This window comes from Lichtheimia ornata (assembly GCF_029851405.1).
Source record: "Lichtheimia ornata isolate CBS 291.66 chromosome Unknown scaffold00064, whole genome shotgun sequence".
Taxonomy (NCBI): domain Eukaryota; kingdom Fungi; phylum Mucoromycota; class Mucoromycetes; order Mucorales; family Lichtheimiaceae; genus Lichtheimia; species Lichtheimia ornata.
This window is the reverse complement of record NW_026695384.1, coordinates 1-13,348: the sequence shown is the minus strand read 5'-3', so window position 1 is coordinate 13,348 and position 13,348 is coordinate 1. Positions and strand designations below refer to the sequence as shown.

At 43.7% G+C, this 13,348-nt stretch overlaps 7 protein-coding genes across 7 annotated transcripts; 5 read left to right on the top strand and 2 right to left on the bottom strand.

Moving 5' to 3' along the window:
* Nucleotides 1-705: 705 nt before the first annotated feature.
* Nucleotides 706-1,174, top strand: O0I10_010054 (uncharacterized protein; the record flags this gene model as incomplete). The annotated part of the gene is made up of 4 exons (XM_058490037.1): nucleotides 706-877; nucleotides 928-986; nucleotides 1,041-1,100; nucleotides 1,166-1,174. The coding sequence occupies 4 exons, from the start codon at nucleotides 706-708 to the stop codon at nucleotides 1,172-1,174; spliced, it is 300 nt and encodes a 99-aa protein (XP_058339146.1).
* A 233-nt stretch (nucleotides 1,175-1,407) lies between these two features.
* On the bottom strand, nucleotides 1,408-2,647 carry O0I10_010053 (uncharacterized protein; the record flags this gene model as incomplete). Its single annotated transcript, XM_058490036.1, has 7 exons — nucleotides 1,408-1,547; nucleotides 1,601-1,733; nucleotides 1,791-2,002; nucleotides 2,068-2,145; nucleotides 2,222-2,423; nucleotides 2,499-2,575; nucleotides 2,638-2,647. The coding sequence occupies 7 exons, from the start codon at nucleotides 2,645-2,647 to the stop codon at nucleotides 1,408-1,410; spliced, it is 852 nt and encodes a 283-aa protein (XP_058339145.1).
* A 1,127-nt stretch (nucleotides 2,648-3,774) lies between these two features.
* Nucleotides 3,775-4,422, top strand: O0I10_010052 (deoxyuridine 5'-triphosphate nucleotidohydrolase; the record flags this gene model as incomplete). Its single annotated transcript, XM_058490035.1, has 4 exons — nucleotides 3,775-3,872; nucleotides 3,935-4,146; nucleotides 4,212-4,282; nucleotides 4,366-4,422. 4 exons carry the CDS (start codon nucleotides 3,775-3,777, stop codon nucleotides 4,420-4,422), a joined length of 438 nt encoding a protein of 145 aa, XP_058339144.1.
* A 396-nt stretch (nucleotides 4,423-4,818) lies between these two features.
* On the top strand, nucleotides 4,819-6,539 carry O0I10_010051 (uncharacterized protein; the record flags this gene model as incomplete). The annotated part of the gene is made up of 7 exons (XM_058490034.1): nucleotides 4,819-4,951; nucleotides 5,094-5,204; nucleotides 5,266-5,414; nucleotides 5,476-5,710; nucleotides 5,772-5,942; nucleotides 6,003-6,166; nucleotides 6,231-6,539. 7 exons carry the CDS (start codon nucleotides 4,819-4,821, stop codon nucleotides 6,537-6,539), a joined length of 1,272 nt encoding a protein of 423 aa, XP_058339143.1.
* Nucleotides 6,540-6,954: 415 nt separating this feature from the next.
* On the top strand, nucleotides 6,955-7,716 carry O0I10_010050 (uncharacterized protein; the record flags this gene model as incomplete). Its single annotated transcript, XM_058490033.1, has 1 exon — nucleotides 6,955-7,716. The coding sequence occupies one exon, from the start codon at nucleotides 6,955-6,957 to the stop codon at nucleotides 7,714-7,716; it is 762 nt and encodes a 253-aa protein (XP_058339142.1).
* A 72-nt stretch (nucleotides 7,717-7,788) lies between these two features.
* Nucleotides 7,789-8,198, bottom strand: O0I10_010049 (glutaredoxin; the record flags this gene model as incomplete). Its single annotated transcript, XM_058490032.1, has 2 exons — nucleotides 7,789-8,076; nucleotides 8,133-8,198. 2 exons carry the CDS (start codon nucleotides 8,196-8,198, stop codon nucleotides 7,789-7,791), a joined length of 354 nt encoding a protein of 117 aa, XP_058339141.1.
* A 931-nt stretch (nucleotides 8,199-9,129) lies between these two features.
* On the top strand, nucleotides 9,130-11,246 carry O0I10_010048 (uncharacterized protein; the record flags this gene model as incomplete). The annotated part of the gene is made up of 9 exons (XM_058490031.1): nucleotides 9,130-9,328; nucleotides 9,387-9,449; nucleotides 9,510-9,660; nucleotides 9,724-9,776; nucleotides 9,835-10,308; nucleotides 10,377-10,625; nucleotides 10,700-10,895; nucleotides 10,965-10,989; nucleotides 11,061-11,246. 9 exons carry the CDS (start codon nucleotides 9,130-9,132, stop codon nucleotides 11,244-11,246), a joined length of 1,596 nt encoding a protein of 531 aa, XP_058339140.1.
* Nucleotides 11,247-13,348: the final 2,102 nt, after the last annotated feature.

Genomic DNA, 13,348 nt, shown 5'->3' with positions numbered 1-13,348 from the left:
CACAAGGGTAATTGCATGGTGCTATGAGAATGAAAAAGTGAATGACACACCACAGGAGTGGTTCATTATCACAAAACCCCCAATATCCATGACCTACTTACTACCTGCTCATCATAAACTTGCCCAATATCAAACACATTGCTTAGAGTGATTGGTTTTTTCCTACATCCACCAAACTCACTTTCCCTTTATAATGCAATCTCCTTTTCATTCCACATGTAATAATGCCCTTATCGTTGTTGATGATGTACTACGAAGGGGATTCAAAAAAGCTGGTAGCCACTGAGTGGTGAGAGAAACAATGCACAATGTCGTAGGCATTTTAGGTCATCACTCTCCCAATGTGTGTGTGTGTGTGTGTGTGTGTGTGCGTGAGTGTGTGTATGTGTGTATGTGTACACAGCATGAGCACGAGCAAAAATTCGCACCCCCCTATTCATTATGGGCTGGGTGGGTACGCCTCCCACATAAATCGCTTGCGCTCACCCACACAACCCACCTTTTCTCCTCTCTCTCACTCACTCTCTCTCTCACCCACTTTCACTCTCACAACCACACCCACACTTAGGCCAAGCCTTCACACTACATACATACTCACATCCAACGTCAAAAATTTGAAAGGTACAAGAAATCCATCCTATTCTTTTTATTACCTCCCTTTTTCACTCATCCTATTGCTATAGCCCTTATCCTCCACGCGTGATTATGGCCAAAGAAACACGATCTGGTGATGCCAAAGTGTCCAAGCGAGCTTCTGTTGATGGTGGCAAGAAGCGCAAGGATCCCAATGCTCCCAAACGAGGCCGTTCAGCCTACATGTTCTTCTCTCAAGAACAACGATCAACCATCAAAGAAGAAAATCCGGATGCTTCCTTTGGTACATACATAATGAGAACCCTTTTCTTCTCTTTTCTAACCCACACATAGGTGACATTGGCAGACTCTTGGGTCAAAAATGGAAGGGGTTGACTGACGAAGAAAAGAAGGTAGGAATCAAGAGGATGAACCAATACAACTAGCTATTCACACTTTCTCTGTAGCCATACAATGACAAGGCTGCCGCTGATAAGCAACGATACGAGGAAGAAAAGGCCATGATGGTAAGTACTCTAGCATCATACATTGCTATGATTTAACAATGATTGACGCATCCCTCCTCCCATAGAGCGGCTAATTCTCATCCCCATCTATCCTATCATGATCATTCACACATCCCGCTTGCTACTCTTAGCCCTCAACTACATTAGCTTCTCTCTATCAATATTCATCAAGCAAATGTTTATAATTCTAGCTTGAAACTCTCTCACTCATATGAATGGGTTGTTCATTATACGTTTTTCTTTAATGATGATTGTGAATGATGCTGATCTAATGGAATTGTCATGGTAGAGTACTATTATAAAAGGTCTATGAAGAAGAGGATGATAATGGTATCGTCGTCGTGCTGTTGTTGTTTCGTCGATGTGCGAAAAAGTGTTTGCCAACTTCATAACTTGAGATCATGATGGCACAAGAAGGAGCAACCCTAAATAATCGAGGCACAAGACCTATTCCTCTTGTCAATTCATGTTAAATTGCTTCATTCGCTCGACCTGCATACCTTTGAAAAATCCGGTATATCCTTCGGTATAGATAATTTGGCGCACCAGCACTGTGGCACGTGCATTATGGTCCGTGCTAACTTGTCTTTGTGTCTTGATAACGTCAAAGGGGTGTGTGACTAATGCAGCAAGCTACACAACAGCGTATTAGATCCAAATGCTTATACCCTTTCTCTGTGCCACACATACCATGCCAGAAGATGCCCCTGCAAGGAAAGCTGTTTGGAAATTGGCGAGACCATCCAATTGTGTTCCTTGGGTCAACCGCTTCCTTGCTCGATCATAAGCCATCCAATATACACCCGAAAAGGGCACATCTCTTAAAAGTGTTGGCACGATGCCTCGCCATAAAGTAGATGGTCCCTGTTGACGCACCATGTGCATAATGCCTCGCCAAATAGCTTGAAAGGAAATCCATTGTATATAAGATACATAGCTCTCAAATGATCCTTTCCATCAAACGTACCTGCAATCCCTTCCTTATCCGCAGCTTGGATACGTGTCTTGAATAGCTCGAGAGGAGAAACAATAGAAGCTGCAAATGCTGATAATCCCATTCTCCTTGTTATCAAACCAACCTATCATCGCTTTCCCCCCCCCCCCTTTGTAAAGAAAAATACCTCTTGCCGTAGCACCTGCCCAAAGTGGAGAATATTCATCGAGCGCTGTTCCACGAAAACGGGAATGCTTAATCTTGTCCCTGATATAATCGTATCCCGCATAATAGTTCACTGTAGCTGGTACTGAGATCAACAATCCTGCCGACAATCCTCGAAACAAGGCCGTTGTTCCTTCATGCCGTGCAATCTTATACAAGCCATCCTAGCAGTAGATGAGGTAAGTCTCACGACCACTACTACCACCACCACCATAAAGAGCCACTATCCATGTACATACCAAAGTCCCTTCCAAATGTCTCACACCGGATATCTCTTGCGTCTGTAGCCGTGTCTTGACGACGTCCAACGGGGTCACTAAGCAGAAACGAGATCCATGAGTCCAGGTGCCAGTTTGCAATGGGTGAACATTGACATACTCAAGAGCATGGTAAGGAGAGCACCACCACATGCGGATATTATTCGTTCGGTTGGTGTTGTTTGATACTCCTGCGTAATGGGCGACGATGCTTTCTCTCTTGGCAAGAGCGTCAGTTGTTGAGTGTGATTCATGACAAAAGGATAAAAGAGTGTAGCCACCACTACCAGCAGCTCCACTAGCAGCCTATATCGGCAGACTTAAAGGGGAATCACGGAAGCACTTGCCGTTTATATAATCAATCTGCCAACCCTTTCCCGCATGACTCACAATCCAAATGACAACATACATACATCATCATCATCATCATCATCACAAGCATAAAATAGGCGTTGCTAGGATCGCATACAATAGATAACTAGGTAGTCGTTGCAACAATACAATAAATGGTGCATAGCTGTTGTTGATTCAAGAAGAAAAATGGCGGGCTTCACACTACATTAGTAAGCTCACCAAATGAAGTATCTTATCTTCGGGAACGTGATCCGAAAGGGGATGTGTATCAGCGAGATATGCCTTATCCATTGTTGTCAGTCCCATCTCCCTCTTCCGCTGTTGATATAGCTAGTAGACATCGTGCTGTTATTAAACGTGCTATTCTTTCATTCAAGATCCCCCTGATCCATACCCTCCAAAGACTTCATTTGGCAAATGTTTTGGTATAACAACGACTAATTTGATTGTTCTTCTTCGTTTGGTCCTCGACACAAAGAGTCCTTAATGAAAGGGCTTGATGAACCAAACAACAAGTCAGGTATACTATGTATCCATCCTTGAAAGGTTTATCTTGCAGCAAGATTTCATTGGCTCATTGACAAGTGTGTAGATTTATTGTTAGCATGTCTACTACTACACCTACAAAGTAGCTAATACGGGTGATGTACTAGATCACGTTTGAAGGCATCTATGTACCAAAGAACTAAGGAAGATGACTACGATTTGGATCCACCACTCACCAAGAAAGCTTCAACTTTTAATCCATATCCACATGTGCGCCATATGGGTGAAACTCAGGGAATCAAATGTTAGCACCGCATCTCCCTTTCGGCACGCGTATTTGGTCGCGCGCGTGTGTGCGCTGGGAACACGATTCTTTTATTCCCTTGGACACTTATTCTCTTTTTCCCGTTTCACAAGTATGACTATTGCACCTCGTCTTGCTGTCAAGCGCCTTTCCGAAAACGCCAAACTACCCACTCGTGGATCAGCTATTGCTGCTGGCTACGATCTCTACAGGTTTGTCCCCTCCTCAATGACAGCATGACGTGCAGTACCCCATGTTGACATGGTTGATCTAGTGCTGCCAACACCGTGATCCCTGCTCAGGGCAAGGTTATTGTGCCAACGGATCTTTCTATTGCTGTCCCTGAAGGTTGCTATGGTCGTATTGCCCCACGTTCTGGTTTGGCATCGAAGCATTTCTTGGATACGGGTGCTGGTGTGATTGATGCTGATTACCGTGGTCCTGTTGGCGTGTTGTTGTTCAACTTTGCTACTACGGATTATGAAGGTAAGGTGAAGGAAAAGATGAAGTATGTCCTATGGATTGATATAGATAATGGTGTATGTCTTTAGTCAAGCAAGGTGATCGTATTGCTCAATTGATCCTTGAGCGTATCTATACTCCTGAAGTGGTGGAAGTAAATGTAAGGATGGCTTTTATTGATATGACTTTTACTGCAGGGACACTAATTGAATGTAATGTTGGGGGTTGGGTTCAATTTCCTAGGAGTTGGATGACACTGAGCGAGGAGCTGGTGGATTTGGATCAACCGGTCGTCAATAGATGTTGATGATGGTAGTGCTGTTATTAAAGTAACTGAACGTATTGTATATAAAGATATTCAACTTGAACGATGAGATTGCATGATTTGGGATAATATTCACACACACACACGTATATATATGTATACACTATTGCCTCTGGTGGTGGGCGTTTGGTATCCTCATCAAGGTGACGCTGTTTCAGGTTCCTCTTCCTTCTCTCTTCCACACCACCAAACTCCATCTTCAGCCCATTCTTGTTCTCCTTCTTTTTCATTGCGCGCATTGTAACCAACCAACGTGTTATCTACACTCATAGTTGAAACATTGCATTTCTCCCACACCCCTTTATTTGGCACACTATTATTCCAACCCACTTATACCCTCCAAAACGATTCCACCAGGCGCGCATTACACCATGACGGCGAACCACTCCCGTCATTCCCAAAATCGGTCCACAGCTTCTCTCTCCTCGACCGTCAATGTGGTTGGTGTGCACTTTAGAGTGGGTCGCAAGATTGGCGAGGGCAGCTTCGGAATTATCTATGAAGGTACTACAACTTTTACTCCCCACCCCATCCACCCCATCGCGTTGGAGTGAGAGAGTCCAGTTAGTGTGTGTGTGTGTGTGTGTGTGTGTGTGTATGTGTGTATCACCAGGATATCTCCACTCATGTCGTGAAACATGAATAGGCACCAACCTCTTGAACAATCAACAAGTTGCTATCAAATTCGAGCCTCGTAAATCAGACGCACCACAGTTGCGAGATGAATACAGAACATACAAGATTTTATCTGGGTTGAGTATGTGATGATGCATCCAAGGAGTCATCGTAGTACATTTTGATTGACACCTTTTTCTTAGCTGGTATTCCTGCAGCCTATTATTTTGGTCAAGAAGGACTTCACAACATCTTGGTGATTGACATGTTGGGCCCAAGTCTTGAAGATCTATTCGATATGTGCAGCCGTCGTTTCAGCATAAAAACAGTGGCTATGCTTGCCAAGCAGATGGTATGGATTCTAAGGAATACCGTATTTGGCTTCCGATACTGATCTGATCCCGTTCATGTAGATCTCACGCGTCCAAAGTGTACATGAACGTAATCTGATTTATCGAGACATCAAACCAGACAACTTTTTGATCGGTCGTCCTGGAACAAAACATGCCAACACTATTTACATGATCGACTTTGGTATGGCTAAGCAGTATCGTGATCCAAAAACCAAGCAACATATTCCCTATCGTGAGCGAAAAAGTTTATCGGGGACTGCACGTTACATGAGTATCAACACACATCTTGGTCGAGGTACGTAGGCACCATCATCATTACATCCAAATCTACTTTATTCTAATAACAAGGTGAATAGAACAATCACGACGAGATGATCTCGAGTCCCTGGGTCACGTGTTTATGTACTTTTTGCGAGGTGCCCTTCCATGGCAAGGCCTCAAAGCAGCTACAAACAAGCAAAAGTACGAGAAGATTGGCGAGAAAAAGCAAACGACAGCCATTAGGGATTTATGTGATGGATATCCAGGTACTTATCATCATGATCCAGTGGAGAATGAGTCATTAATGGGATCGATTGATCATTTAGAGGAGTTTGGTATTTATTTGCAATATGCACGAAAGCTTGGATTTGAAGAGACACCCGACTATGATTTCTTGCGCGATCTTTTCGACAAGGTCTTGGAAAAGGCAAATGAGACGGACGATGGTATATACGATTGGATGATGCTCAACAATGGCAAAGGATGGGAGGTAAGCGATATCTACATCTTTGTATCAACGTATTTTACATTGACCATTGTACTCTCTTATTTAGACAATGCAACGTCGATCATCAACGCAACGTGGACATGGTGCAGTTGCAGCGCTGAATGATGCCACAGCAGGAAGAGGGAATAGAAGACGTGATACGGGTCAACGACATTCGAGACAACGACTTAATCACCACGGTACCAATGCTTATCGATCCTCCCAACCCATGATGAGTAACCAACCTGTCACGTATCAAAACATTGATACCAGTGCCCTACACCATGGTGCTGCAGGGCAAGATGCCGAATCTCTTGGAAAAGGCGGCTTTTGGCGCAGCTTCTGTTCTATCGTCACTTGCAATATTTGCACATAATTTTTTTACAACCCCCATGATGCCACTTTTAACACCCCCGGATACCAATGAGCCTACTTGATAAAGTCTTTTTTCTTCTTCTTTTTCTTCGTTTTACCAATCCATTGTATTCCGATTCGTTTTCTTGTAGTCATTATTGCTTCATGGCATATTGATTAGAATACATCTTGGTCAGCAGCAGCAGCAGTAGTAGTAGTTTCAAATGCTCCTTTGTATCAGATCATCCATTCATTTCTCTTCATCCATGATATTAGACGAATGACTTTATAAAAAAAAAGCAGTGTATGACTCTAAGTAAGCTATAGTAAAAAGATCAACAAGGCATGTGATCCATCTGATGTCTTATGCAGCGAGCTGAATGAATCCACCACACACACCACTTCTTTCTCGACCCGACGACTTTGACACCTGAGCCATGGAACCTCCACCTCTCGAACACTACCAGCTTGCTCGCGATGACCGCTTTCGACCTTGGTGGGTATCCAACCGCCCAACTGTGATCTACAACTTTTATACCCATGTCACCAATGTCAAGGAGGCTTCACAAATCCTACGACGGCAATTCAGTGGCAACACATCCATGGCGATCCGAGGATTGACACCTGGTGCCTATAATGAAGAAGAGAAGGCATGGGTGGCATTGGAAGTGGCATTCACACCAGAAAAGTCGCGTCTATTGGCATTGAAACGAGGTGTCAGGCTTCCAGCTGATATGATTACTGCTAAACAGCATCCTGTTACTGTTGTACCTGCCATTCGATCCAACGCTGCTGGTTCATACATGATCATGCGTTTTCAAGGTCTTCCAATGACAACATCCGATGATGGCGACCTGCCCATGGCAACAGCATTCAAGATACGCCGATCAATCCGCACACTCTTTCGTAGCTGGAAACAAGATCAAGAAGATGGTGTCTCTCCGCCCTTGGTGCTTGATGCATTCCCTGAATTGTTGGGTGAAGACGAAGATGTCTATCAAGGCTCAGTTGTCGTATTGATTGAAGGAGATCATTATATACCACAAAAGGATATGGAACGAGGCACGGCATACATCGCTGCTTACGACACCTATTTCCCCTTTGAAGCATTAACATACCATTACGCCGCTTATTGTCGAGATTGTCGCACCATTGATAGCCACACAACTGATAATTGCAAGTTTTTCAATCCTTATTAAAAGGTTGTACATTGGGTCACACTTTTATTCGATATGCAATGGCGGTATTATGATGAAGGTGCCTTCTTGTTACTACAAACTTGATGAGGTATTGCTGGAACTTCTTATCTCCTCTAATAACGTAGCATCCAAGAACTTCTTTGATTGAAATGCTTTCCTTAAATCGACGTATCCTCCAATGTGTGTCTTGTCAATAAAGATGTTTGGCACCGTCTTTTGGCCAGTGAGATCGAAAAGTGCTTGTTGAATGTCTGCCCCATCTTGTCGTAAATCAATCTCAATTGGGTGGTATGGGATATTGGAATCATTGAGGAACTTTTTCGCTTTTTGACTGAAAGGGCACCATGTCTTGCTAAAAACCTTCAAGAATAACAAAATGAGTGCTTGCTTCATCGTTTGACTATGCACACACATACCACAACGCGGTTGTCAGCAATAGTGTTTTTGACGAGTTGAGTAACCCCTTGCTTTATGAAAGACATGATGTGCTGGAGTTGCGAGAGTAAGAGTAGACGAACTCATGATGGGGTTTATATACCAAAGGGATTGCACCTGTTGGGTGGTTGGATGGTGTCATTCGCACTGGCCAATCGTTGCATGATTGCTGACCAATCATTCCATTGTTCCAGAAGCGGATGATTAAGCTCAAGTCCAATGGTATGCATGGTCAGAGTCATTTGTTGATGAAAGGTGGCTATGGAACAAGTATTACTAATCGATTGCTGCTAAATGTGTATCCCCCATGCAGATGCAAAGATGGGCTTATTGGAGCATGAATGGGAGTATAATGATCATAGCCTTGTTTGATTAAATGCTTCTCGTCATCATTAGACGTCGTTATCGGTGTTGGCGGCATTATGTGTGGAAAGACAAAGGACCAGCACAGGGCAACAAGGGTGCATTGACGATCTACATTTGAGGACTTTGAAATTTGAGTCTGCTGCAGATGTCATAAAAGCGGGCGTATCATGGCAAAAGTGTTTACAAATGTCAATTCTGCTTTTGTGTTGTAACACCTTCTCCATGGAGACTGGTCTGCCCGTGCTACCGGTATTTATTTGCGCGTATGTGCTACCACCATTGACAACAGCACACCATATGACGAAGAGCCACATTACTGTACCAGTGAATGTGATACTGTATGAATGCACCTCAACGAGCCATCATGAGAAATAGTCACCCATTCACCTTATTTTGATGCTTGGTCTTATAAATCAAGCTGCAAGCATAATCCAACGAGATGTTCAAATGCGTTTTGTGGAGGCTGAATCTGAATTGCCCACCTTGAGTGGATGTTACACCGACGTCGTTTGCCAAACAACCCAAACTTCGGCACGAGGAAAATACATCTCTCTTTCCGCCTTTCCACTCCTTTACACTCTTCACCACCACATTTTACCCCAACCATAATACATGGATTTCAACAAGATCATCGACACTGTTGGATCGGCTGTCAATGCCAACAAGGAACAGCTCAAGCCGATTGTTGGTATTGCAGCAGCAACCAGCGTCGCACTCTATACAGCCTATGCTTTGCGTAAATCGAAATCTTCTGTTCCTAATGGCTTGAAGGAAGTGCCCACGGTACCTGAAGGCTCGGTCCCCTACTTTGGTGTGTATTATTTGGTACCCATCTCATCTGTAAATCCCTAACCCACAATATTGAATAGGACATTTGCTTGCCATGGGAGAGTTACCTGCTCTTAAAATAACCGAATGGCATAAGAAATATGGTAAGTAGTAGGACCCGGCAAAAGGGCAGTCTTTGTTAAACAGCGATCATTATTCTATAGGTCCGATCATTCGTGTTAATTTTGGTGTTCAGTCCTGGGTGATGATTAGCGATCCTTATATTGCCCATGAACTTTTCAGCACCAAAGGCAGTGTCACTTCAGGCCGCCCTTGGCAGTTGTACAGCCATCAATATTATGCACCAGGCCAACGGTAAGAGACAACGAGATTGTGGAAATTGCAACACACTAACCCACGTGCCATTTTGTGATCCAGAGGTGTGGCATTCCCTAATCCAGGCAAACGTTGGAAAAAGACAAGAACAGCTGGTATGTAAAATGATCGAGTATACGCCTACAATCCATTACTGACATCGTTTCTTTAAAGCTTTGGAAGTGCTTGCCCCTAAGAATGTTGAACGTTTAAGCGATGTCATGACCCAGGAAGCTGACTACATCGTCAAGTACTTGTTGAGTGCCTCGTTAGCCAATGGCAGCGTTGACTTGGTGAAGCCTCTTCAATTTTCATCCATGAATGTGATTATGCAAGCTAGCTTGGGTATGCGAGCTGAATCACCAAGAGACCCGCTTTTCCGTGATATGATTCATGTCATTGATCGTGGCATGAAATTCGCTGGTCCCGCTGAAGATATGAGCTCCTTCCTTCCAATTCTTTCGGTGATGGATGTTCTCTATCGCAAAAAGAGCCGGTTGAACAACTATATCGAAAAGGAACGTACCCCACTTTTGAAGCGACTTATCAAAGAATCCCTTGACAGCGGCAAAGAATGCTTGGCCAAATGGTTGTATGAATACAAAGACGACGAGGATATCGATGATTACACCATCTTGGTTACGTTGAGTAAGCCTTATCCATAATAGCTTATCTTGTGGATGATGTAGTATATACTCATGGATGATGTTGTGCAGATGACATTATTGGCGGTGGTGCTGATACAACCGCCGTGACGTTGGCTTGGTTCATGTCGATCCTTTGCCATCATCCCGATGTGCAAGAGCGACTTCGTGCTGAGATTGATGCCTTCATTTCGACACACAAGCGATACCCCACATTTTCCGAACGTGACAACTTCCCGTACCTCATCTCTGTACAAAAAGAATGTATCCGTTTCCGACCCACCACTCACTTTGGCGTCCTTCATCAAGCCACTGATGATGGTAAATGCTACATTTGGATGATAATACAAGAAGAGGGAGATGCTTAATTTTATCTTTTACTTAATGTCATGTAGTGGAGACTCGCGGCTACTACATTCCTAAGGGCACCGTGATGGCCAGCAATATGTATGCCATGCATCAAAACCCTGATGCTTTCTCTGATCCCGAAAAGTTTATCCCTGAGCGTTTCATGAATAATATCAAGACCATGTCGTCTTCTGCCAACTCTGGTATTGATAACCGTGATCAGTACAACTTTGGATGGGGAAGGTATGTGATGGTGTCAACATTCATCATAGATCTCTTGATACATTAACACTTCTTTATGACTACGTGTAGACGTATTTGCCCAGGCATTTATTTGGTATGTATCAAAGCGAGAAACTAAAGAAATGATGGTCCATTGCTCACACGATGCCTCTTTTAAATGATTAGGCCGAATCCGAAATGTTTTATGTGTTGACACGCTTGTTTGCCAAGGCTGTCATCAAGCCCAAATTGGATGACCAAGGCAAGCCTTTGTATCCCACACTCGAAGGTGCTCGAGACGCTGGTCTTGTCATGCAGCCTCCCATGTGTGATATTCGTCTCGTGGAAAGAACCGATGCCATCCCTATCTAAGTATATCTATCATGCATTGCCTCTCACGTAGAGTGTAATGGCTCCCAAGAATAAACCTTTTATGTGATCATGTAAACTATTTTATGACTTTGGTTGATACATGACATTGCAGCATCTTCAACCTACGACTCCAATCCTGGTATGAGCGTTAATCACTTTACTAGTGTATGTAGATTTATCATACGAAATCTAAATCACAAAAAAGTATCATGTATTACGAGAAGGGCTATTCAAAGCCTTTGTTCAAGACACAATGAATCAATCAGACCCTTTTCCTTCCTCTCTTTTTCCTTTATCTTGCACGTGGATAAACTCTTACAATCCTGCATTTGCCATACCATAAATCCTTCTACAATACAATGCATCAAAGTGCCCACATGTCGAGGTCCAAGCCAGGAAGAATGAAGGTCATAGAAATGGTTGAACAACGCAATGTCGTATACGTTCAAGTAATCTTTTAATCCAACATCAACATTCACAAGGGATAGATTGAAAGGTACAGCAAATTGCTCAATGGGAGAGATACATCGACTTGGGACGTTTCTATCCTTGGGGCGTACGTTGTCTAAAGGTGGATGGATGGTCGTGAGGTGGTGAATTGTTTGCACATTGTCTCAAAACATGGAGGTGGATGATGATTGTTGTCCATAGTTCACAGGTTGCACAAAGGATGATGATAATAGCTGCCATTGAATAGCGTAAAGTTCGACCATTGGATGCAAGTTGACAATGAATACATAAGAACAAAGCTCTTTTTCCATGCATTGTACATACCCGAATCCTTCCATTCCATGTACCCTTATCCATATCCATAAGAAGTCGTATGTATTGAAAGCAAGTTGCTACACGTAAATAAAGCTGCGTCTATACAATGGCTATCTGCTATCCTCGTAACGAAAGCTGTAACGCAAGTTGCTGCAAGTAAAGAACGCTGTTTGCGACAATGAAGACCTCACTAATGGCAACTGCTGGAATGAACGTAGTTGCGATTGGTTGTGGCAGAGGAGCGTGCAGTATCAAGAAAGGCAAACGTTGTAGTAGAGCGACAAGGCTGTGTACACGGCATGGACTTGCCATTCAGTCAAAGACAATCGAATCAAGGCAAGTGTAGGATTGACATGGTGGGTTGAAGCAGGACAATCGTTCGCAGATGGTGGTTGTACTTGAATGGGGCGAACAGTTGAGAATGGGAGGAAGAGACAAGAAGTTGTGGGAGTGGAAGGAGTGGAAATTAAATAGGCGGGACACCTCTTGTATAAATGTATGAACACTGTACATCAAACCTTGATATTGAGATCCCCCCCTCTCGAACCTGAAGTTTTCACACAAGGTGCTCTGGGACATGCTGATCAACGCTATTCATTTAAAAACCACAGGCTTCATTGTGAAGATTTAAAATGCGGGGCGGCCTAAATGTAGGAGAGGCGATGAACTGCGGGAGCGTAAGAGTGGACGGCCCACCGCCCCGAAGTTGCCGGCTTCCAACTTGAAAATTGGTCAGAAGGGTGCTCCGAGCATGTTGATCAACTATTTTCTAATAAAAACCTCACGCCTCATTTGAAAATTTGGAATGGGAGCGTCCAAAAGTTTGAAAGACGGAGACATTCGCAGGGTCTGCGATTCATTAATTTTTATGTTTGCTCTTCCAGCGTAGCTCAGTCAAATCCGCTTGGATCAAGAAACTTGGATGATGGAAATACTCGGCTGGAGCAGGAGAATCGTTCACATGCATTGGTTTGGGCAACAATGGTGAATGGGAGGAATGGGCTATTAGCTCGCCATATATGGACTACTGTGGATAGCCATAAAGTATAATCCATCAATCCTTCCAGTCATGCAAAGTAGCTGTGTTACACGAACACGTCCCTCTGCATCTTTTGCTCTGCCAGGGTCCACCTACTTGACAATGAACAAAGACCACTCTTCATATAGCATCACGCTTACAAACATAAAGGTGCCTGTATCTCCAAACTTTACAATGAAACGTGGGGGTTTTATTAGAGCAATGGGCTCGGCTTGGCCAACAGCACCTTGTGTGCCAGTTTCACGATCAAGCTTGCCAATCCCAGATTTCGCAATGTCGCCACCAGCCAAACTGGATC